At 43.3% G+C, this 23,674-nt stretch overlaps 1 protein-coding gene across 3 annotated transcripts in view; it reads left to right on the top strand.

The window, feature by feature from the left end:
- LOC103182853 (sodium/potassium/calcium exchanger 2) overlaps positions 1-23,674 on the top strand; it is a 182,416-nt gene that overhangs the window by 107,862 nt on the left and 50,880 nt on the right. For 2 of the 3 annotated variants that reach the window (XM_007900014.2, XM_007900015.2), the window contains exons 2-3: positions 2,572-2,625; positions 8,088-8,196. In XM_007900014.2, coding sequence (XP_007898205.1) covers positions 2,572-2,625; positions 8,088-8,196 — 163 coding nt within the window. The remainder of the gene's footprint in view (positions 1-2,571; positions 2,626-8,087; positions 8,197-23,674) is intronic. The other variant, XM_007900016.2, reaches the window with a different exon arrangement.

Below are 23,674 nucleotides of genomic sequence, written 5' to 3' on the forward strand. Positions count from 1 at the left end.
CTAAACTCTAGCAGTATCCCAATGCCTACTGTGGGACGGTTTCTGGGACATCGCTGTGTGCAAAATGGCTATCGCATTCACCTACAAAATACACAGTCACTATACCTCACAGTGAATCTCGTGAGAGGCTTTGAGATAACAAAGTGGACTCTGGAAGGAATAGCGTATTCAAAAAAGAATTGCACAAGCACAAGCAGAGGAAGAGTGTTGGAGGGTCTGGTGATCAAGCAGGGGATTAGGATAAGGTTGGATTCTTAGAGGAGCAAATACCAATAGAAAAACAAAGTTCCGATTGGCCTTCTACTGTGTCACATATTTCTAGGGTTCTATTGAATGGTCTGGCTGGGCCAAATATTCTCACCTCCGTTTATATTCACTCATGTTTTACTGAATACTGAGTTTCACTGTGTTGCTTCATTTCAGGTGACTGAAATTTCTTTTCAATTAATGACATTAGGCCGGGTTGATAACTGTTGGCTTACAAGGTGATACCTCACTGAGGAAGAACACCCTCCATTTACAGATTTGTGATTCATTCATTACATAACAATAACAAACACTGGGTGCCTTGTATCATGTCAGATACAGACAACCAGTCAGCTCTGTGGTCCACACAGAAAGTTTAGAGTGTGAAGGAATCACTGTCTAATATGTCTCCTACCACTGGGTCAGAATTTGTGGCTTCTAGACACTTTACCACCATGTCCTAAATCCTTCCATCGTTTCCTCATTCTCCACTTTAAAAGCCCTTCTCAAATCCTACCTCTTTGATTGCGCCTTCTGTTATCTCAGATTCCCACTCCATCTGTGTAAACACTTGGAGACATTTAACTATGTAAACTACTTATATGACCCATCTTACCCTACCATCAGTGGATGAGCTTTCAGCTCTTCTGCCTTGTTCTCTGAAAGCCCTACCACGTCCACATCTCTCCACCTCACTCTCTCATTCACTCTCTTCTTCCCTCCTTTAAAGCATGCCTGAAAACTCTCCTTTTCGACATGCTTTTCATCACCCCTTTACCCTCCCGGCCTTCCTTAGCTCCCCTACCCCCAGCTCTGACTTCTAGTCGGCTGTGTGAAGTGCTTTGAGATGATCCCCGAATTGAAAGGTGCTCTCTGTAAAATTGTTGTTGCAAATTGTTCTTGTCCAATGATAATCCAAGCTGGTTTCTGAAAGATCAGACAATTGGGATAGATTACTATTTCTCTGGAGGGTGATTCTCTTTTTCACCTCAGCACTAATTTTCAGATGATTTCTTTGTGTAATCCAAAGATTTTTCTAATGATTTTGTGTCAGATCGTAAATTTGATTAAATATTGCTATACAACCACATTGTATCATATGAATAACAAAGGTCTCATTCAAATAGCAAATTGTACTGAGTTCATTACTGAGTTGATCTAACAGCACAACGGCACAGAGTGGAATTTGGCAGATAACTAGGATTGTCTGATGGGACATTTGGCTTCTGCTGTGGGAGGCAGGAAGTGCTGCTGTTTGTGTTTTAGAGTCATGCAGGTTTCATTGGGGGATGAAATGAAAATCCAAACTGTATGAATTTGAATTCTGACGTGCGGGTTGAACCCACAATCTTCTGACTCAAAGGTGAGAGTCCTACCAACTAAGCCAGGCTCACATCTGATGATAAGGCCCTATATCAAATGGAAGGATTATTATTTTTAACATTATAAACTTCTCTGACATTTGAGTAGGATTAGGTACGACTAGCCCAAATCCTCATTATTAAGTGTGGGTGATATTGTAATGTTTAATTGCAACTACTTTGGTACTACTTTAGGCTTTAGTACAAAACAAAAACTCATTTTTATAAAATCTATTACAAATATTTAGTTTCAATGTCATACCAATAAAAGGTCTTGAACAGATCGGATGAACCTTCATTTAGTTTACCATAAGGTTTAAATGGTGTATCAGATAATGTAGTTCTATACCGCTTATCATATTGTAAAATTGCCAGGAGTGTAGTTTCAAGGTGCAGTCTTTTGTATTTATTGATTTGAAAGCAAAACTGGGTATTTTCACACGATGGAATGTGGATCAAAAGCATTTCTCTGAGTAAATTGAATGTTGGTTTTATTTTACAAGTGGAAATGGTCATTAGAAATGGCCATTGTTGTACAGACTGAAAGCAAGAATGTTTTGATCACTGGGCATCTTAACAAGTCTTCAGACTTCTTGTTAAATCCTCCTCCGAGGCATGAAGTTGTCTGTGAACAAAAGGTCTCTGCTGTGACTGTTATATAAGTAATTTCCGTCATTATTTCTGAACGATTGCAGTCGCTTCATTGCTGAAATGAAGTTAAATTCATTCAAAAATATCCATTCATAAGACACTGCTTGAAATATATTCTTTATGCATGGATTTTGTTTTGTGTGATTGCCATATAACTGTCACTTCTAAACTTCTAAACTTTCTTTGACTTTGTTCATAATTTATTTTACAATTGCTTTGTTGCTTATGCCTACACTGTACTTACCTTTCTTTTCATTTTTGATTTATTATTTTATTCATTTTTTTTCTTCCTTTCTCACCATGTTCTTGAAAGGCAAGTAATCGTGAGGAAACCAGTATTGAGCAGAAGGATCCTAACATGCTCACGGTAGGAGCAGCTGTAACTAGCTTGACTGTTACTGTGATGACTTTGTGCTGGTCTGTGTCCGTCTGAATGCTTAAGCACTGTGGTCCCTGTTTCCCTGTTGTTGTTTGGTGTGGCTGTTCTGTATAGTTTTTGCTGTTTGCAAGAATTCTGCAGGCACAATGTGGAGAAATGTATTGATAGCACACACCAATGGGTTGACTGGCTTACTCCTGTTCCTATGTCCTTACCTGTGTTAATGCTCTTGAAAATTAATCTCATGGCTATGGTTCAGTCTCCAGATAGATTAAGCAGCGGGAAGACTGAGAGGGGAGGGGATGTCAGCAGTTAAAGAACTAAATTAAAGCTTGACGTGATATAATGCTTTAATCCACTGAAAGTCCCAGTTCCACAATAAAAAAACAATGGAGACTGCACTGTTGTCTGGGAAATACTGTGGATCACTCTCACTTTCCAATTCAGGTAACGTATTTTTCAGGATACAAAATCCTATTGGGGATTAGAAGGTATCTTATTTAAATTCAGTCTGACTGGCTATATACAACCAAGTCTAAATTCTGGTAAACATCTTCATTATAAGGAGTGGACCTTTTTGTATTTGCCTCGTTTTTTCAACTGAAAAAATATCCCAGACAAAGAATTAACTTTAATACCAATTTTCCCCATATTCGGTTAACAGTTTGGTCGAGATAGTGACAATGGGGGAATCGACAAAGAAGAGAAACTGAGCCTGCCTGTGAGGAGAGATGGATTTCTGCATGCTGTTAAAATGTCACTTGGCTGAAGCTCTCTTGGTTAATGTGCTCCTATTAATTCACTTGCTCACACCTGTAGACATCAGTGGCAATGCCAGCAGAAGATACCGTTTAGTCAAAATTGGCCTCTTTGAGAGGGAGAAGCAAAGGAAATTAAATTATTTGTGGCGAAACTTTGAAACTTTATTTTGGTTAATAAATAGGAAATCCTTGGTGGTGACATTTGTTTCTAACTCTACCCCAAAACCCCTTGAGATCTTCTGTGTTCTGGGAACTTAGCGTGGGCTGGCACAGAAGCTCTGGTCTGCCACTGGTTCATTTAGAAGGTGCTACATTTTGGCGCAAACATGAGCCTGTGGAGCAACTCATGAGCAAACGTTCCAAGTGAGAGTTTCCCTTAGGGTGTGGTTTATGAGTTGTTCGAATAAAAGTCCATTGGTTGGCACAGGCCTGTTGGTTGATGTGTATTTTTTCCCTCCAAAATGCCCAACACTCGCTGCACTATTTTAAACTAATGTGATGATAATTAATGCTGGTCATATTTTTTCTTTCCCCCACTTAAGGTGACCCCCGTCTTTGGTCACCTTCCTCCCCCTCCCCCTGGTATCAATTGCGATGGGAATTATTTGCTTTACACTATTCTAGTTTGAATTGATTGCAATTGTATCTCGGAAAGAAGGAAGTTCCCAAAAGTTATGGTGTCCAATGGAACTGTTCTGTTATAAAAGCATTTGTCTGTCACTTCCAATCAGCTAACTTCCCAACACCTGACATGAAAACATAAAATATACGGCAATGAATAATGCCTCCATTGTTAGTAATGGTTATTTCTAATGGTAAATAGGGGAGTTTCCAAAGGTGTTTTTATAGTGAGTTAAGTCGATGACAGTCCAAAAATACATTAGGAAAAATACTTTCATGACTTTGAAGGTTGAGGGACACATTTTTTATTTTTCCCCGTCTTATCGAAATGGTTGATGTTTACAACGGGTTTCTATTGTATGTTGAGAAACCATCCTCCCTTCACACACAAACCACTTACTGAATTTCCATGCTCTCAGCATCGCTCAATTGGCAGCTGATAGTCAGAAAGCACTGCATTGTCAATGATGCTATGCTTCAGATGAAATGTTACACCAACACCAACATGTTTGCAGGTGGATATTAAAGAGCCTTTGGTACTAATCAAAAATAAAAGGGAGGAAATCTCCAGTGTCCTGTTCAACAGTCCTCTTGATCCTTCGACCTCCTGCTGCTTGAAGGACATTGCTCTGTGCAAATTGGCTGACGCTTTCACCTTCATACCTGCATACCTACCACAATTAACAGGAATTAATGTAAAAGCACTTTGAGATGTTTCCATATCATATCAAATGCAACAATTTGATGCATCACCATTAAGGTTGAAAATGTCTCAAAGTGTTTAAAGTTTCTGTAAAGGGTAGCGATTGTGTATTTGTAGGCAAATGTGGCAACCAATTTATGCACAGCAATGTCTGGCAAACAGCCATGAAGTGAAAGACTAATTTTGTCTGGAGGATAGTTAACCAGTATACTGGGGGAGATTCAAAGTGGAATATATATTCAAAAAATTCAACATGCATTTTTAAAAAAAATGAATTAATCAAAGTACATCTGGTCAAACATTCGTCAAACACCAAATAATACCACATGTAATTTCTACAGAAATAAAATAAAAAGGATTGAAAAATCAACTTTTCTTGGAAGAAAGTTTCAGTTCTTTGAATGTCAGTGTTTTGGAATTGGACAATGATCTCACCAAGCATTTTGTTCTTACCTACCAAGTTTCACTGTCATCCTGTTGCTTTTTAAACCTAGGCCTCCTTAGAGACATTATGTGGGTGCTATTGGCATTCATAGCAGTTAGATGACATTGACAATTGAAGATGAGTTTGACATGGAAACTGCTTTGAGTGGCACTTGGATGGGCACTGAGGGCTCCAAGGTTAATCAGTGTCATGTGCACAGCCGTGACGGGATTGTAAAATCAATTCGAATAAAAATGTGTTGGATTGGGGATATTCGCCCACACGAGCGGGGCTGTCAAATCACCTTACAGCATGTGCTTCTGATGCTGAGAAAGTAAGAAGAACATCAATTTCCATAAGGGGATTCAATATAATCCCATTTGAGAGACTAATTTGGACGAATGTACTGACTTAAACAAAAAAAGTTAATGGGATCATCCGAAGTGACATCACAAGCTATGCACCACATTGAATGAGATGAAATTAATTTTTTTTCCAGGTCCTTGTTAGAAATTATATTAAAATTTACAACAGAATAAACCACATTGTCCTTGACATGATTTTCCATAATTACTACCCTTTTTCCCCTGTTGTTAACTGTTTCCCAACCAAATTAACAAAAGTATAGCATTGCGATTTCCCATTAAAATTGAATTGATCCTATGATGGGACTCAATGTGGTATCAGTACCAGCAAAACATATGATATAAAACTATAGAACCATAGAAATCTATGGCACAGAAGAAGGCCATCCGGCCTATTGTGTCTCCCTCGAGCAATCCTTTCAGTTCGAATTACCTACCCTTTCCTCATATCCTGGTAGCTAACACTTTTTAAGGCATCTGTCCAGTTCCCTCTTGAAGGCCAATATGGATTTTGCTTTAACCACCGATCCCGGCAGGGCAATCCATATCCTGACTACTCTGTGCGTGAAAACCATTATTCTAACCTCCCAATTTGCTCATTTACTAACTATCTTAATGTGATGCCCTCTTGTCACTGACTCATTGACCAGTAATTTCTCCCTGACCAGGGGATTTACTGACTGTGGGAAATCATTTCTCCCTGTTGACTCTATCAACCCCCCCCCCCACCCGCCCTCACACACACCCCATAATTGTAACTACTCCTATTAGGTCACCCCTTTACCTTCTTTGTTCTGGCAGAAATGTCTTACGTCTTCCAGTCTCCGCTTGTAAGACAAATTGCTCATTCTTAGTATCATCCCAGTAAATCTCCTCTGCACCCCTCCATCACCTTGATGTCTTTCCTAAAGTGATCAAGACTGGACACAATATTCTAACTGCAGTCTAACAAACAATTTATCTAAGTTTAGCATTACCTCTTTGCTTTTATATTCTATACCCTATTTCTAAAACCTGGGATTCCATTAGTATTTTTGACAGCTTTGTCTAGCTGCCTTCCCATCATTAAGGATTTATGTACATTAACCCTCAAGTTTCTTTGCTCTTCCACTCCTTTCAATATTTTACCTCTCAAGTTATATATCATATGCATCAGATGGGACCCTTCACCTCCACGCTGTTTTGATTGCAATGTCCAAGAAGCCAGGCCCAAGGCATTGAATTTCTGACTTGTGGATCACTGCTTTCACTGTTGTTTTGCAGGATGCTTGCTGCTGTGTTTAGTCAGTAGGCAGTATTCTGTTAATAGTCTGTACATTTTGTATCACATTAAGGAACTAGGTAAATACACCTGATACATGGTGAGCAGGTGTTTTCCCTAAAGTAATCTGTAATACCTACGTTTTTGTTTGCATCTAAATTACAATCCTTGCTCTCTCTCAGACATGCACTGTCCATTGCCCTGAGGGCGAGCAGGCAACCTGCTTACTCAAGCCACTAGGAGGCAAATGACAGTGAGGTTCATAGCCATTACTGAACTGGCTATCCTATTTGTTGAAAGTTTTACACTAAGAACCTCTCTCTGCCAAAGCAAACACAACTGTCCAAACCAATTTCACTCAGAAACCTATCCCAAACACTGAACCATATGCCAGGTTTACAGCAGTGACCTTGATTCAAGCCCAGATCAGCAGAGCTAAAAGAATGAGTTGTAATCCAATGTTCCATCAAGATCCCATCCAGTTTCATCCCACAAGAGTCTTCAGTTGATTATTTTCATTATTATTAAAATTTTGAAAATTGGGACACTTGCACAAAATTGAGCATTGACTCTATCTAACCAGTTTATCATTACAGAACAGAACAAGGGAACTGCAAATAAAATAAGATTACATACAGTTAACTAAACTAGAACATAAATGGAAACATCGGTGAATCATTTCTAGATGCATGCATCGCTATTCTTATATGCATACATTTCCATTCTGATATTCATCAATTATTTACTTAGGTTGATTTTCACTTTTCATGGGTTTGAACACAATTATAAGGGTGCCCACCTTCTGTTCTTCTAATTCTGATCTATTGCTTTTTCCTCAAATCCTCCATCACACCTTTGGTGACCAAGGATTCAGTCATTAAAACCACTTGGTTTCCAAAATCTCTTTACCTAACTTGGTTCGCCCTCTTTGGAACACCCTCACACTTACTCCCTCCCTCACCTCCTTCAAGGTCTGCCTCAAGATCTTCCTCTTTGATCGCGACTTCAGTCATCTTTCTCCTCCCCTGGCCCCTCTGCTCCCATTCCCAGCTGGGTACCAAGCAAGGACTGTGAAATGTCTTGCGACGTCCTCCCGATTGGAAAGACGCTATATAAATATTATACTGTATTATGTTCCTTTAGCTGTTTTGTGTTTTGGTCAATGCCCTTCATTCTCTCTGCTTAGTGCTCCCTCTATTTGTAAAGTCGTCCGTTCGTTCTCTGTGAAAGGTGTAATTTGAGTGCAAGTTGTTGCACAGAGGAAAAAAAAGTACTGCTTATTCATGTATTGATTAATTTTGTTGTCATTTTGCAGCCTAAGCCACGCCTCCAGCGGGGTGGCAGCTCGGCATCTCTGCACAACAGCCTGATGAGGAACAGTATCTTCCAGCTAATGATCAACACACTGGACCCACTCGCTGAAGGTAACCTATTGCTCATAGATGTGAAATTTAAAACACAATGGAACAGATTCTATGAAAATGTACTGTCTCATTTGTATTAAGTGAAACCAGTCTGTCTAACTTTTGCTGTTCACCATATTTTAGGTTACGTGGCTTGAATCTTGAAATACCAAATCATTGCGTGACACTAGCTGTTAAACAAGGAATTCATTTTCTTTGGTGGTTGGGTGGGTAAATGAATGCTGGACTTTTTCACCTTGGTTCTCCTTAGAAGAAATTACTTGTGACAGCGCCAAAAAGTTCACTAGGATGTTCGGCTTTAGTTGTGAGGAGAGACGAGAGAAACTGGAGCTGTTTTCACCAGAAACAGAAGAGACCTGTTCAAAAGGATTACTTTTGTTTGATAAGGTAAATAAGAACAAGGTTTTTCTATTGGTTGGTGAGTGGGCACAGAGGATTACACAGAGGGTTGGAACATTGAATACCTTACCAAAAACTGTGGTTTAACCATAAGCATAGTTTTCAAAAGGAAAACGGACAAATATCGGGGGGAAAAAATGGGTACGTTGTGACAAAATTGATTTACATTGTAAATGTGTTCTTGCCATAGTGATTCTAAGTGGAATTAACTTTAGCAAGCAATTATTTTCCCTGACTGAACAATATATTAGCAGCTTTGTTCCTCCTAAGTTCACTGCAATGTCCTTTATTCAGCCTGATTAAAGCATGCAACAAGGATTTTTGTAGGATGATAAGCATGTTTTTTTTAATATTTTTTATCCAAACCTTCATCAGCAATGTTCAACCATCTTGACTATCTCTGATCATTTCTTCATCTCCTTCATCTCCCATAACCTCTTCCCAATGCCAGATCTACTATCTCCTCCTACGCTTGGAGAAAACTAGCCCACGCACCCCCTTACTCTTTGCTCTTTCACCAATCGCTTTACGACTCCCTCCATTATGGATTTCCACTCTGATCAAAGTAACACAACAAATTAGATACTGTCTGTGACCAGAGTTTCCTATGTTTCCTTGATATTTCTTCTGCTTTGGACACTGTTGACCAGGCCACCCTTTTCTACTGACCCATCCACTGGATGGCTCCCTATCCCACAGTGGATCAAGTTTAAGATCCTCGATGTTGCTTACAAATAAATACCTTTTGGCCTAGCCCCATTCTACCACCACTATCTCATGCAATACTACTCTCCCAGTCAATACTTCCTGTCAACAAACTCTGGCCTGCTTCATGATCAAAACCCCCACCGTCCACTTCCTTCATCCTGGATGAGCTTTCAGATACTTTTCTCCTCATCTCTGGAACTCTCTTCCAAAATCCCCCCCTCGCCCACTCCCTCTCTGCTTTCAAGATCTGTCTGAAGAACAACCTCTATAATGATGCTCTCACTGAGTGAGAGTTGATCTATAACAACACATTGTTGTTCTGTAGTTATGCTAATTATCTGGTGATTTTAAAACAGTGTGTGGCAAATCATTTCCATGAATGCAAATTTCCAGAGGAGTTTCTTATTAATTTGATTTTGTTTAATCAAGTTAAAAAATGATCATATTGGGAAATGGAATAGAATTCTTCAGTGGCACTAAGTATGTTGCATCTGAGGTCACATATAGTCTGGGTTAGATGCACTGAACAGCTCTAATTATGCCACCCAAGAGCATGCCCTAACCTTCAGAGTGTCTCTTCTGTATTATTAAAGCAATTGCATTTTGTACACCTGATGCTTTCATGAATATCTGAAATGAGATTGTCCAAGTAATGCCAAACTGAGGGAATTTAGTGCTATGAATATCATCCCACCTGAAAGTAGATACAGAGGTCAAATTAATTTCACTTAGGACTCTTTAAGATTCATTGCAGAATAGAGGCTTTCATCTCTGCCCTCCAAGCTAAATTAGAAAGCAGCTGAAGGGAGATTTTAACCAATTACATTACCAGTTTGTTAAGTGATTATTTGATTGAGGTTGAAAAAAGGTATACTTAGGCATTAAAGAAGGAATTTGCAGCATACGTATACCTAGAGCGTATCTAGAATATGCCCCAATTGTACTAACACTTAGTGTCAATTCAGTATAGTTTTTTCACTTTCAAATAACATTGAAACTGCGACATAAATTATCTAATAAACCACCTCCAGATGTTGGCATCAAAATTGGAACAGATTTTCATGCTATTAGAAAGCCCTTCATACTCCTGACTCTTTAATAAGATTTTAGGGTGTGAGTTGGATGATTTCTACATGTGCAAAGAATTCTGGATTGGTTGATCTCTCCACCATCCTTGGCGAGAGCAATTGACAGCAAGCAATATCTTACTGCAGTATTGAAGGGACACTCATTATACAAAACACTAAGGCTATTAATTCCCCTGTTAACAAACCAACTGAAAATGTGAGCATTCACAATCATCCAATATTTACCTTTTTGTGATGAATTCATTCTTTTTATCAATCTGTTTAAGGAATTGTAGTACATGCTTTGTATTGGTAAAGAATTTGAGAGAAAATTGATTTCAGGACTCGTCACTGTGTATAATATGAAGAAATCTCACTGTATCAACTCAAGTGCAGCATAGAATTTATGAAGAGATCGATTTGGTATCAGATGCTTCTGAACTGCAACACCAAAGCTCAATAATGCTCCTGATTTCTATTTTCTTGGTGTTAGCACAAATGTTGGTGTTCAATGAATTAATGAATATGCATAAACGTAATATGCATCTTATTCATCGCTGGCTTCATGGAAAAAAAGCAATTTAAGCCAAGTGAAAGAAAGCCAACTAAACGTGGGTAGAGAATTCTGATGGCAAAAACTAGGGTTTGCATCCTGTAAGATCTTCCAAATTATGGAGAATACACCCCCCAAAACGTGCCAGTCAACAAAGGCAGTGATTCAAAGTTTCTAAGGTAGAAGTCACCAAGCAAGTGACTCCTAACTCCTTCCCACCACCACCACCTCCTGAAAAAATAACACTCTCTTAAGTCAAGCATCAAGCATTGAGTCAAGATTTCAAAAGAGCATCGAACTGCAGTCAAGATGGGCCACAAAAACCTCAGGAGAAGAATCATCCTGCAGAGAGCCTCTAACCTGCTCAGGTCAGGACAGCTGAGCTGTTTTTCACCTGATCCATTGACAGCATGAACGAGGTGCTGATACAGAGCAAGTCTTATCGTGGTAAGTGCTATGCCACTCACTCAATAGACACTTGTAATAAGAAGCTCATCGCCCAAGTGAATAATTCAACAAAAAAATGATAACTTGATAAATTCACACATTAGTAAGCCTATTGTATTTTCAAAACATTGCATTCAACTTTTATTTGTTGTGTTGTTTATCTGTTGATTTTAAGGTCTATAGTTTTAACTCTGTTATCTTTCCCACACAGATACAGATGTCTGTTGAGTGCAGAGGCACCATAGACATCTCCTGCTCCAGTCAGGCATAGACACGATGGGGACAGGCAAATGTCAATTCCATCACTGTCTCCAATAATAAGGCCGCTACATTATTCCTCAATGGACCAGCCAAAGAAAGGGAAGCATCAATTAAGGAAAAAAACACTGGTTCCCTCAGACTCAGTGTTTAGTAATTTCCATGGGTTCGAGGTTAATGATTTATTCATCAATTTTGGTGGCCTGAATGAATGCCACGCTCAAGCTCTGGAAAGAGGCAAAATGATTTGAGACTGGAATTAACCTATTCACCTAGCTCCAAGGGAATATACAATCTAACATGGTAAAATGATCATGCAGACATGTAGATTGCAGTTGAATGTTACTGCAGACATGTACATTGCAGCTTGGGTACTGATTCAGATTCCAGTAACCATGACCTTTTCTCAGCTGGATGGGGGACCTGACCTGACTAAGCTTTGAAGCATCAAAGATCATTCCTGCAATGTGGGCTGTTGAGACCTCACAAAATGAGGCTGAGGAAGATTTCAGCTGAGCCCACTTGTTTGCACGTCTGACGTGAAAACAAGCTCGGGTAGAATGCAGTGAGGCTACTTTCCATTTCAGAGGATCCTGGTAAGAAGTACAAGCTAACCAGTCTATTACAAAGAACATTTGCACCATTCAAGAAGATAGAATCAATACTATACAATGCAAAATTATATTTGTAAAGTGCTTTTCACATTGGGAGGACATCCCAAGGTGCTGGATCTCCCTGCATAATGTGAGCAGGAGACCTTGCATATAGCACCTTTCTATAAAAGTTTACAGATTTGAATAGAGTGGTCATTTGTGTTCTTGCAGTGATTTGCATCCACCCCATTATGAGTTACAGCTGGTGCAATAATTGCTGACATAACAGAGGGCACTTGGTCACAAATAATCAGAGGAAAGGTTTCCACAACCCCATAGTGACAGTACAAAATATTAGTTCTGTGAAGAAGAACAATTCTCAGATGAAACTGTTGACACGCAATTGTAAACTGAGTTAGAAGGTTAGGAATAGATTGCTGTGATATAAAGTACACAATCATCACAATCTTTACGGATATTTCTAAGAATTTAGATAATCCAGAATAATTTAATTATGTTGTTTTTATTTCCCATCAATTTTTCCATTTTTTCTACTCCTGGATGCTCTGTTCAAACCATTTTTATCCCTTTGAATCTTCTGTTAGAGTATGGTTCCATGGGCTCCAGTCATGGTCTGGGTACCTCACCAAGTGAACGTTATTCAGGTGTGAACCTTAACAGTGCGAGTGTCAATTCACATGGAGCATCACAGCCAATATCCACATACCTAGTCATTCCAGCAGGCATCCCAAATTGTTTTGTTCCTAACCCAGGGGCACTGATTCCAATTATAGTATTCCAAATGCTGCCCTGGCTGAGATTGGCAAACTAGCACAGATTCAAACCTGCAACCTTCCGGTCTGCATGGCTTACTGTTATCCTAGGCGGTGTCTTTACTCACAGGTCCATCAGGGAGCTTAGCATAATTTTTAAGGTAGGTTGATACTTGCAGGTAAGTGAAGTGCACTTGAATAAACTGAGTTGTGATTTCTCTGATTCTGCTAGGTGCTTAGTCTCTAACTGCATCCACAACCACTGCTCCAAAAATAGTGTGTCCGTGCCAAAAGAATACAAGGGGAATGTCAATAAGGAAGGCACTTCAGCCCATTTAATCTCATTCTTCTGGAATAACCAATCTATTGTCTTCACATTGTAGCTTTGAACTGTTTCTTGACTGAGTCCAAAGTCTTAGCCTGTACTATTATGACAAATCTTCTGACTGGTTTACTATGGCTTTAGTGCAAAATCACTTTAGCCTTCTACACAAGCAGAAAAGGAATATTCAGACCACATCTACATAATAAGGTATTCTTAATTCAAGCAAAATGCTCCAAATTCTAATTGGTAAACTTGTATCCCAAGTGATGGTTGCTTGAAGATAAAGAGATTTCAGGTTCTACTCTCAAATATTTCTCAAAGATCTTCAATATAACCATTCTCAAAAAACAAATTGCATTTATATAGCACCCTTAACATCTTAACCCTTAACATCTCAGAGCTCTTAACAGTGGTGGAGCCCGATGCTGATCCAGGGGGAGGGGGAAGGTGACCGTAGGCACGGTCAAAAAGGAAGGTCTTCAAGTGTCACCTGAAAATGGGGAGAGAGGGGCAAGGCGAAGGGATTGAGGGAGAGAGTTCCACAGCTTCAGAGCGTAGTGGCTGAAAGCACGGCTGCCGATGGTGAGGCGGAGGTTCCGGGGGACAAGGAAGACGCCGAAGCCAGTCGAGCAGAGGCAGTGGGTGGTGGTGTAGGGAGAGAGCAGGTTGGAAAGATAGGGGGGGTGCCAGGCCATGAAGGGATTTAAATACAACAGTGAGGATCTTGAAATCGATCCGCTCTGTGTCAGGGAACCAGTGGAGTTTGACAAGGACTGGGGTAATGGAGGTACGGAGTTTAGTGAGGGCAGCGGAGTTGTGAATTAGTTGAATTTTGTGAATAGTGGAGCAAAGGAGACCGACAAGGAGAGCATTTAATAGTTGAGGCGTGAGGTAACAAAAGAGTAGACGAGGGCTTCGGCAGCTTTTAGAGTGAGTTACGGACGGGGGTGGGCAATATGTGGAGGTGGAAGAAAACGGTCCTGGCCAGGGACCGGATATGGGGTACATAGGATAGCTTGAGATCGAATTTGACACCTAAGTTTGTGAGTCTTAGGGAGAGATCGGGTAGGGTGAGGATGTCTAAATAGCAGGAGAGAAGACGTTGGCTGGAGCCAAAGATTATGGCTTCCGTCTTGTCAACATTCAGCTGCAGGAAGCTTGTGCTCATCCAGGCCCTGGTATCTGTCAGACAAGGTAATAGAACGTCTGTGGACTGGGAGTCACAGCTGGAGGAGAAGTAGATTTGTGTGTCATCCACATACATGTGGAAGTTTACCCCCTGTCTGCGGATGACATTGCCGAGAGGGAGCATATGGATGAGGAATAGAAGGGGGCCAAGGAAAGGGACTGATTTAGTGTGCAGAGGAGAGGGAGTTGAGTGACCAGCAGCTGGATAGGGAGGGAGTCAAGGCAGCAAGTGGTGGATTTCATCTGGGTGATGGAGGATTAACTGTAGGAAGGTCACCAGGCTGCAAGTAATTGTTAACGATCAGCCTTAATATTATGATCTTCAACAAATGTTTATCAGCTGTGGCAATCCAAATGCATCATAAAAGCTTCAACAGTCCTATCTTAAGAGTCTCTCCATGCACAGATCCTATCTGAATAACTAGTAAAATGATCTGATCAGGAGAAAATAGGGAAAACTCTTTGACACAAAACCTTCGCATTCTGAGAAAAAGTCAAGGAAGAGATTAACAGTTTGCTATTCAGCTCAAGTGAGCACAAGTGAAAGGTGCCATGCTCGAGGCTTTGTTGCATTCAACTCTGTAAAGTAAAATCTTGCTATCCATTTCTGTTTGTTAGAAACAAACATGTTGCCCTAACATATACAGTACTCCCCATGCAGTGCTGCAGGATAGTGATGGTTCAGTTTTCATACTTCCTCACATTACTGTTCAGGCTATCTTTAATTGAGGACATGTAGTTTGCCAGAACTGTTATAGTGTGTTTTCTTGTCTTGTAGTCAGTCATTATCTTCCATTTGCAGTAGAGAATAAATGGAAAAGAAACATAGATCAACCACTGAACGTGTAGTGATCTCCATTCTTACAAATAGGTGCTCCAACTTAGTATCAGTTTTTCCACCCCAGTTCTTCATCTGGATTACAGAAGGGATTCTTCTCTGGGTCATTCTGCTTTAAATACAGATCTGTGTTTGAAAAATGGATAACTAAGGCTGCAGATTTTACTGATGACATACAAACTGAACGGTAGAGAGAAAGAACACTGGTTCATCAAAACACATGTCAAGGCTGGATTCATTAAAATAACATTATTGTGATCTTTTGTTTCATTAAAGAGATTTATGCAACTTATTTTGAACAGAAAGAGAAATACGTCGGATTGGCAGTTATACTAGTTAACAAATGGTTGTTTGACGGGGAAAGACTTGCTTCTTCCTTTGTACTAATTTGCAAATTCTGTACGCTGATTTGGCCTTTGTCAGTCAAAATGACCCTAGGAGCATGCATGAGCTGTTGGATAGGGTGTGAGAAAGATTTATCTTAAAGAGAGTGGCATTTAAGAACTTCTCTCAAGGGGCATGTTAGCATTAGATTAAGCATGGTATCACCCCTGGAAATAACGACCCCATCATTACCTCTTAACTATTCTTTCTTTGGCTCACAACTTGACCAGGTCTTGAAACCTCAACTGACCTTGTCTGGAACTTCAATGCTACTGTCACCATAAAACTATGGGACATTTCCCGCTCTACAAGTGCCACTGATAAAACTCTGTCATCTCAGTGATCTCAAGTCCAAATCAAAGCTAGAGCGTACAATCCCCACTCTACAGCTCTTCTGTTCATATTCTGCAACCCGTATCCTCTGCTGTTCCTGACTGGTCAGTTATTCATTCCACTCCAGTGCACCAGTGTGGTTAACAAGTGGTCTGGTCTTCAGTCTTTGGATATTCATTGACATCAGATTGGACTGTTTGCTACCTAAAGTGTGGTTGCTGTGAAGGCAGCAGCTTCTATACTATAAACAAATTCATGCACCTAGGTGTTCAGATTGTGTGAACAGCCATCTTCAGATATGAAGAGCAGCCATTATTACTCCTTCCACTCTACCATCAACAACAACAAAATTACATTCGTATAGCGCCTTTCAAATCAGGAGGACATCTCAAGGCGCTGGACAGTCAGTGTTTCGGACTTTTGCTGGCGGTCAGGATTGGGGAGTGTGGAGAGCAGGGGCGGAAGCAAGGTGCCAATGGTGAGGCGGGGGACATGAAGCAGGCCGGAGCCTGCTGAGTGGAGAGAGGGGGCAAAATGGGAGGGGTGAGGAGGTCGCAGAAGTAAGTGGGAGCAAGGCCATGGAGGGCTTTGAAGGTGAGGATCAGGATCTTGAACTGTATCCTTTGTGTGATGTGAAGCCAGTGGAGTCAGGCGAGGATGGGGATGACTGGGTTGCGGAGCCTGGTTCGGGAGAGGACACAGCTGCAGAGTTCTGGATTATCTGCAGCCTATGGAGGGAGGAGTTGGGGAGGCTGACAAGCAGGGAGTTTGCAATGTCCAGCCTCAATGATATGAATGCGTGTATGAGGGTTTTGGTGGCCTGCGGTGTGAGACAGTGGGGGAGCCGGGTGATGTTCCAGAGGTGGGGGAAGGCAGAACGGGTCATGGCATGGATGTGGGGTAGAAAGGATAGTTGAGGGTCAAACAAGACCCCAAGGTTCTGGATGGCTCAGTGTGATGGAGTGTGCAACCATGGATGGTGATGCTGTCAGCACCTGAGGTGTGGAGGCGCTGATGGGAGCCAATCAGGAGAGCCTCGGTCTTGTGGACATTCAACTAAAGAAAGTTAGCTCTCAACAACAACAAGATTCCATTTATAGAGCGCCTTTCACGTCAGGAGGATGTCCCAAGGCGCTGTACAATTGGGTCAGGACCCGAGCAAGGGGGAAATGGTCAGGGTGAGGGGAGGGAAGGGAGGGAGCGAGGAGGGGGTAGAGAGTCGAGAGGGGAGCTGAAGGCACGGTCAAAGAGAAAGGTCTTGAGACCGGCCTTGAAGGAGGAACGGGAGGAAGCAAGGCGAAGGCACTGAGGGATAGAGTTCCAGAGCCTAGGGGCTGAGAGGCTGAAGGCCTGGCCACCGATGGTAGGGCGGTTGGGGCGGGGGATGTGGAGCAGACCGGAGCCAGAGGAACGGAGGGTATGGGCAGGTAGGTAGGGGGATAGTAGGTCGGAGAGGTAGGAGGGAGCAAGGCCGTGAATGGCCTTGTAGGTGAGGATGAGGATCTTGAATTCGATCCTCTGGGGGATGGGGAGCCAGTGGAGGCGAGCGAGGGTGGGAGTGATGTGGTCCCGAAGCCTGGTGCGGGAAAGTACATGAGCTGCAGAGTTCTGAATGCTTGTGGAGGGAGGTGCCAGGAAGGTCGGCGAGGAGAGAGTTCCCATAGTCCAGCCTTGAGGTGATAAAGGTGTGGACCAGAGTTTCAGCAGCGTGAGGGGTGAGGTAGTGCTGTAGTCTTGCGACATTCCGGAGGTGGTGGAAGGCGGTGCCAGTTGTGGCGCGGATATGAGGGAGAAAGGACAGCTCAGGGTCGAACAGAAACCCAAGGTTCCAGATGGCTTTGAGAGGTTGAGAGTGCAGCCTTGGATGCTGATGCTGTCAGCGCCTGAGGTGCGGAGGCGCTGACGTGAGCCAATCAGGAGGGCCTCAGTTTTATGCACGTTGAGCTAGAGAAAGTTGTCTCTCGTTCAGGACTCGATGTCGGACAGGCAGGCTGTCAGGACATCGGTGGTCATGGAGTTGAGGGTAGAGGAGGAAAGGTAGAGTTGGGTGTCATCCGCATACATGTGGAAGTTAACCCCATGTCTGCGGATGATGTCACCAAGGGGGAGCATATAGAGGGTGAAGAGGAGGGGACCGAGGACAGAGCCTTGAAAGACACCGCACGAGACAGTGCGAGGGCCGGAGGAAAAACCATTCGTGGAGACAAAGTGACGACGGTGGGAGAGGTACGACCTAAACCACTCAAGGACAGGGCCTTGAAGGTTTAGGTGGGAGGACAAGCGGTGGAGGAGGATAGCATGGTCGACCGTATCGAATGCTGCCGATAGGTCGAGGAGGACGAAGAGGCAGAGGGAGCCCTGGTCACAGATGGTCAGGATGTCATTGGTGACCTTGACCAGGGCAGTTTCTGTGCTATGGGCAGCACGGAAACCCGACTGAAGGGGTTTGAATAATGAATGGTTGGAGAGGAAAGAGTGCAGCTGGGAGGCGACAACTCATTCCAGGACCTTGGACAGGAAGGGGAGGTTGGAGATGGGCCGGTAGCTTGATAGCTGCGACGCATCAAGGGAGGGTTTTTTCAAGGTGGGAGTGATGGTGGCAGTTTTTAAGGGAATGGGAACAGAGCCAGAGGAGAGGGACAGGTTGACAATGTCTGTGATATGTGGGGCAAGGAGGTGGAGCTGGGAGATAAGGAGTGGAGTGGGGATGGGGTCAAGGGAGCAGGTGGTGGGTTTCAGGGATAGGATGAGTTTGGTGACAGAGGGTGGGGAAACGGGTACGAAAGTGTATAAGGGAGGATGGGTAGTAGTCGGAGTGTGGGAAGGAAGTGGTGGTGGGGTGGGTGGATGTTGGAGGGGAAGTGTCCGCGGAGCAAATTCCCTTGATTTTGGATTCAAGGAAATCCAGCATCTCCTCGCAGTGAAGGTTGGAGGAGATGACCTGTGCAGGGTGGCGGGGGGGACAGAGAAGTCGGGATGTGGTAGAGAACAGTAGCCTGGGGTTGTTCTTCGCCTCCAGGATTATCCTGGAGTAGAAGGACGACTTGGCCGAGGCTAGAGTGGAGCGGTAGGTTTTGAGGAGGTCCAGCCAGATTTGTCGGTGGACCGTTAGGCCAGATTTGACCCAGGTGCGTTCAGCGGCCCGCACCTGGCTCTTCAGTGAGCGGAGGTGGGTGGTGAACCAGGGGGAGGAGCGAGAGTAGGAGAAAGTACGGGAGGTGATGGGGGCAAGAGTGTCAAGTGTGGAGGAGAGGGTGTTGTGGAGGAGGGTGAGAGCAGCAGAGGGGTCAGTGAGGGTTGAAGGCCAGAGGGAGAGGAGTTCAGAGAACTGCAAGGCAGCAGTTAGGGATTGTGGGGGTAACTTCTTCCAGGGGCGGTAGAAGATGGTGGTGGGTCTGTGGAGGTGGGGAGGGGGTGGAGGTGGTGAAGGAGATGAAGTGGTGGTCGGAGACGGCCTTGTCGGTGATAGTGACATCTGAGACACTGAGACCCCGGGTGATCACCAAGTCGAGTGGGTGGCCGTGACTGAGTGAGGGAGTTGATGTGGAGGGAGAGGTTGAGCGAGGAGAGCAGGGAAGAGAAATCTGAGGAGATTGAGCAGGAGGGGGTGAAGTGCAGGTTAAAGTCGCCCAGGATGATGAGGCGATCAGAGCAGAAGCAGAGAGATGTAAGAAGTGTCGAAATATCAGAGATACAGGTGGGAGAGGTTTTAGGGGGCCGGTAGAGGAGGAGGATTTTAAGTGAGAGGAAGGAGGGGTGGGAGAGGTTGAGGTGCTCAAATGAGGGGAAAGAGCCAGAGGAGTAGGGGGATAGGGCAAGTGGTGTCCTTGAGATAAGGGCAACACCACCGCCACAGTTGGGGCGAGGGATGTGGTGGGAGGTGTAGCCGGGTGGTGTGGCCTCCGTGAGGGGGAAGGTGTCGCCTGGGGTGAGCCAGGTTTCTGTTAAGGCCATGATGTCAACGCTCTCATCAAGGATGAGATCGTTGATGACCAGGGCCTTGTTACAGAGGGAGCGGATGTTTTGTAGTCCGATGTGGAGGGAGCGGTTGACAGAAGGGTGTGTGGGAGGAGAGGGGGGTCCAGGTTGTGAAGCAGGGGTGGGGGAATGGGGATAAGGGAGGAGAGGTTGACTCCCCGGGTCTGTGTCCGGGGTGGCTGGCGAGTGTGGTGGGGAATGGGGCAGTCGGTGTGGCTGCTGCTGGACAGCCAACGCCGAGTGCCGCGGGGGACCGGGAGTGAGCGGTCAGGTGGATGGAAACATTATCCCATAGGATGGGGCTGGCGCAGCCAACCCAACAGGACCATGGTGGGCTCTGATGTGAGCCCTGGGTGGGGGGGGGGCCGCAGAGATTTTTTTTTATTTTTTTTGCGTGCGCACACTTCTGAAAACTACAACTATGACGTCAGCGGTTCCCCCGTTCCGCCCCCACCCGTTCTCTCCTCATCCCCACAGCCCTGTGCTGCACTCCCTGCCGCGTCAAGTTTAAATACCTGGGTAGGTAGGCCCAGGCTCCTCCCCGCGCTGTCCTGCCGCCGCTCCCTGTCCAGGACTTGAGGTCTGACAGACATTCTGCCATGATAGCAGTGATCCTGGAGTCAAGGGTCGAAGCAGAGAGATAGAGTTGGGTGTCATCCACATACATGTGGAAGTTGACTTAATGTCTGCGGATGATATCACCAAGAGGGAGCATATAGATATTGAAGAGGAGTGGACCAAGGACAGAGCCCTGAGTAACCCCGCATGATACGGTTCGGGGGCTAGAGGAGAAATCTTTGTGGAGATGAAGTGGAGGCAATGTGAGAAATATGATCTAAACCATTCAAGGACTGTGCCGTGAAGGTTGAGGTGAGAGGAGAGACGTTGTTAAAGCCGGCAGAGAGGTCAAGGAGGACGAGGAGGCAGAGGGAGCCCTGGTCTCAGTGAACAGAATGTCCTTTGTCACTTTAACCAGGGCTGCTTCTGTGCTGTGGGCGGCATGAAATCTCGATTGAAGGGGTTCACAAAGGGAGTGGCGGGAGAGGAAGTAGCGAAGCTGGGAAGCAACAACTCGTTCCAGGATCTTGGAAAGGAAAGGGAGGTTGGAGATAGGGTGGTAGTTTGAGAGTAGGAATGGGTCCAGGGAGGGTTTTGTAAGAATAGGAGTGATGACAGACATTTTTAAAGGGGTGGGAATGGTACCAGTGGACAGTGAGAGGTTTATGACATTTGTGAGTAGAGGCGAAAGGAGGTGGAGCTGGGAGTTAAGGAGAGGGTAAGGATGGCGTCGAGGGAGTAAGTGGTCGGTTTCATGTGAGTTATAATGGGGGTGAGAGAAGAGTGGGAGACAGGTTCGAAGGTGTGGAGGGAGGGATGGGTAAGGGCTTGAGTGTAAGGGGAAGATGGGGAGGAAGTAGTAGACAGAAGGGAAGAGATAGCTGAGCGATTCCCTCGACTTTGGATTCGAGGAAGTCCAGCATCGCATCGCAGCTTGCCTTGCAAGCGAGACACCTGGGTTCAATTCCAGGCAGGGCGAAACCTTGAGCAAGTTTCCTTACTCCACACGCCTAATAATAATCCCTCCAAAAACAAACAAAAAAAAATTGGTCATTTTCAATCCACGACTGTTTGTGGGACACTGCGGTGCGCAATTGGCTGCCGCGTTTTGCCAACAGATATACAGTCAATTCACTTTACAGTCTATTCTGTGAAGTACTTTGAGACTTTGAGAAGGCGTGAAAAGCGCTATATTAAATGCAAGGATTATTATTATTATTATTGGAAGTGAGGATGGGCGAGGCATGAGAAGGTGGGAGGAGGAGCTGGTTGTTGATGGAGAAGAGAAGCCTAACTCTTCTATCTGAAACCATGAGGTAGATTCTCTGTCTAAATCTTGCTGTATTCCCATCTCCAAAATCCTCCTAAGAACATACTTCTTCAATCATTCCTTTGGTGAACTTTTCTAAGTCTTTTTTTTACTTCTCACCACTACGTCTCAAGCACTTTGAGATGTTATTTCACGTGAAAGGTGCTAAATAAATGCAAGTTATTGTTATAGGTTTTGAATCAAATCTTGATTTGAGAAATGCACTCTTCTACACTGCTGTATAGTCAGTGAATTAGCTTATCACTTATCACTTTGAAATCTTAGGAGGGGATGCAACTCCAGTCTTAATTAACTGGCACAACAGAGAACTGTTGAGGTTATTATGGTTCAGATATAGTGACAGATGTGATAGTGAATATATCACGTTTCTCACTGAACCACATGTTCACAGGGGACTTTTGGGCAGCAGAACTTTACATTTCCTGCTGCACAGAAATCAAAATCTGATATAAAAAATAGTAACGAGGAGTGACAGCTCACTAAGTGAGCCTTCCTTCCGTCCATTTGTACTGTATAAATTACATGCAAGCCATATCACAATGCACACAGAGCTAATCTTCATTATGGTTTGATGTTAATTTATTGATTTCAATATCCTAATATCAATCTGTGAATGGAAACAGTGTAGGCTCCTTTATCCTCAACAGCCTTAATAATAATAATAATCCTTGCATTTGGTATAGCGCTTTTCACGTCAGGAGGACGTCCCAAAGCGCTTCACAGAACACACTGTAAAGTGAATTGACTGTATATTTGTGGGCGAACACGGCAGCCAATTGCGCACAGCAATGTCCCACAAACAGTCGTAGATTGAAAATGACCAATTTATTATTGTTTTTGGTTTTGGAAGGATTATTATTAGGCTCTGTGTGGAGTAAGGAAACTTGCCCAAGGTTTCGCCCTCTGCCGGGAATTGAACTCAGGTCTCTCACTTGCAAAGCGAGTGCTCTAACCACTGAGCTACAGGACTCCACACAGCCTTGCAAACACACAGAGAATAACAATTGATGTAATTAAATTGCTCTGGACTGGAGTGTTTTTTTTGTGGGGTGGTTACTTTTTTGATGCTATTTTAGTTTTTATTACCCAAATATGGCACCTGCAGCTAAACAGAATACAATCAAAATGCTTACAATGATTCATGTGAGAAAATGTATGAATTGCTTTGCGGGCAAGGAATTGAGTGAAATAAATTATAAAATTTATCATTCCTTTGGTAAAAGGAGGTCTTTTAAAAACTTAAGGAGATAAAATACTGCATATTTTAGAAATCATGAGATAATAAATGTAATTGTGTGCCTTAGCTGTTAAAGATATAGCACAATGTAAAAGTGAGCTGTAGAGATAAGGAAGAACCCAGGTTCTTTCTTTGAGCTGGTTGATCTGACCTGAGGCAGCGATTGTAGGTGCTACAAATGGCATCAACATCTTTGGTACAAGGAGGAAGGGAAATAATTCAGCAAGACTCCTACTCTGGAGGCCCCAAAATTATTCTCTTAATATCTTTTAAAATAATAAAATTCTTAAATCCAGTCTAAATTTGCAAGCCTTTAAGAACTGAAACAACAAAAATAAGCTTAGGAATTCGGATTAAATTTAAGAATTTTTCACAATTTTGCACAATCTTAATCTTTAAGAGCCTTTAAGCTAAAATCTTGACACTAAAGTAGGTGAATTTCCAAGCCTGTGATCACTATCTAGTATGCCCTGCTAGTGTGTGTATATCAGATGAGGACAGGACTGGGT

Source organism: Callorhinchus milii, unplaced genomic scaffold, assembly GCF_018977255.1.
Source record: "Callorhinchus milii isolate IMCB2004 unplaced genomic scaffold, IMCB_Cmil_1.0 Scaffold32, whole genome shotgun sequence".
Taxonomy (NCBI): domain Eukaryota; kingdom Metazoa; phylum Chordata; class Chondrichthyes; order Chimaeriformes; family Callorhinchidae; genus Callorhinchus; species Callorhinchus milii.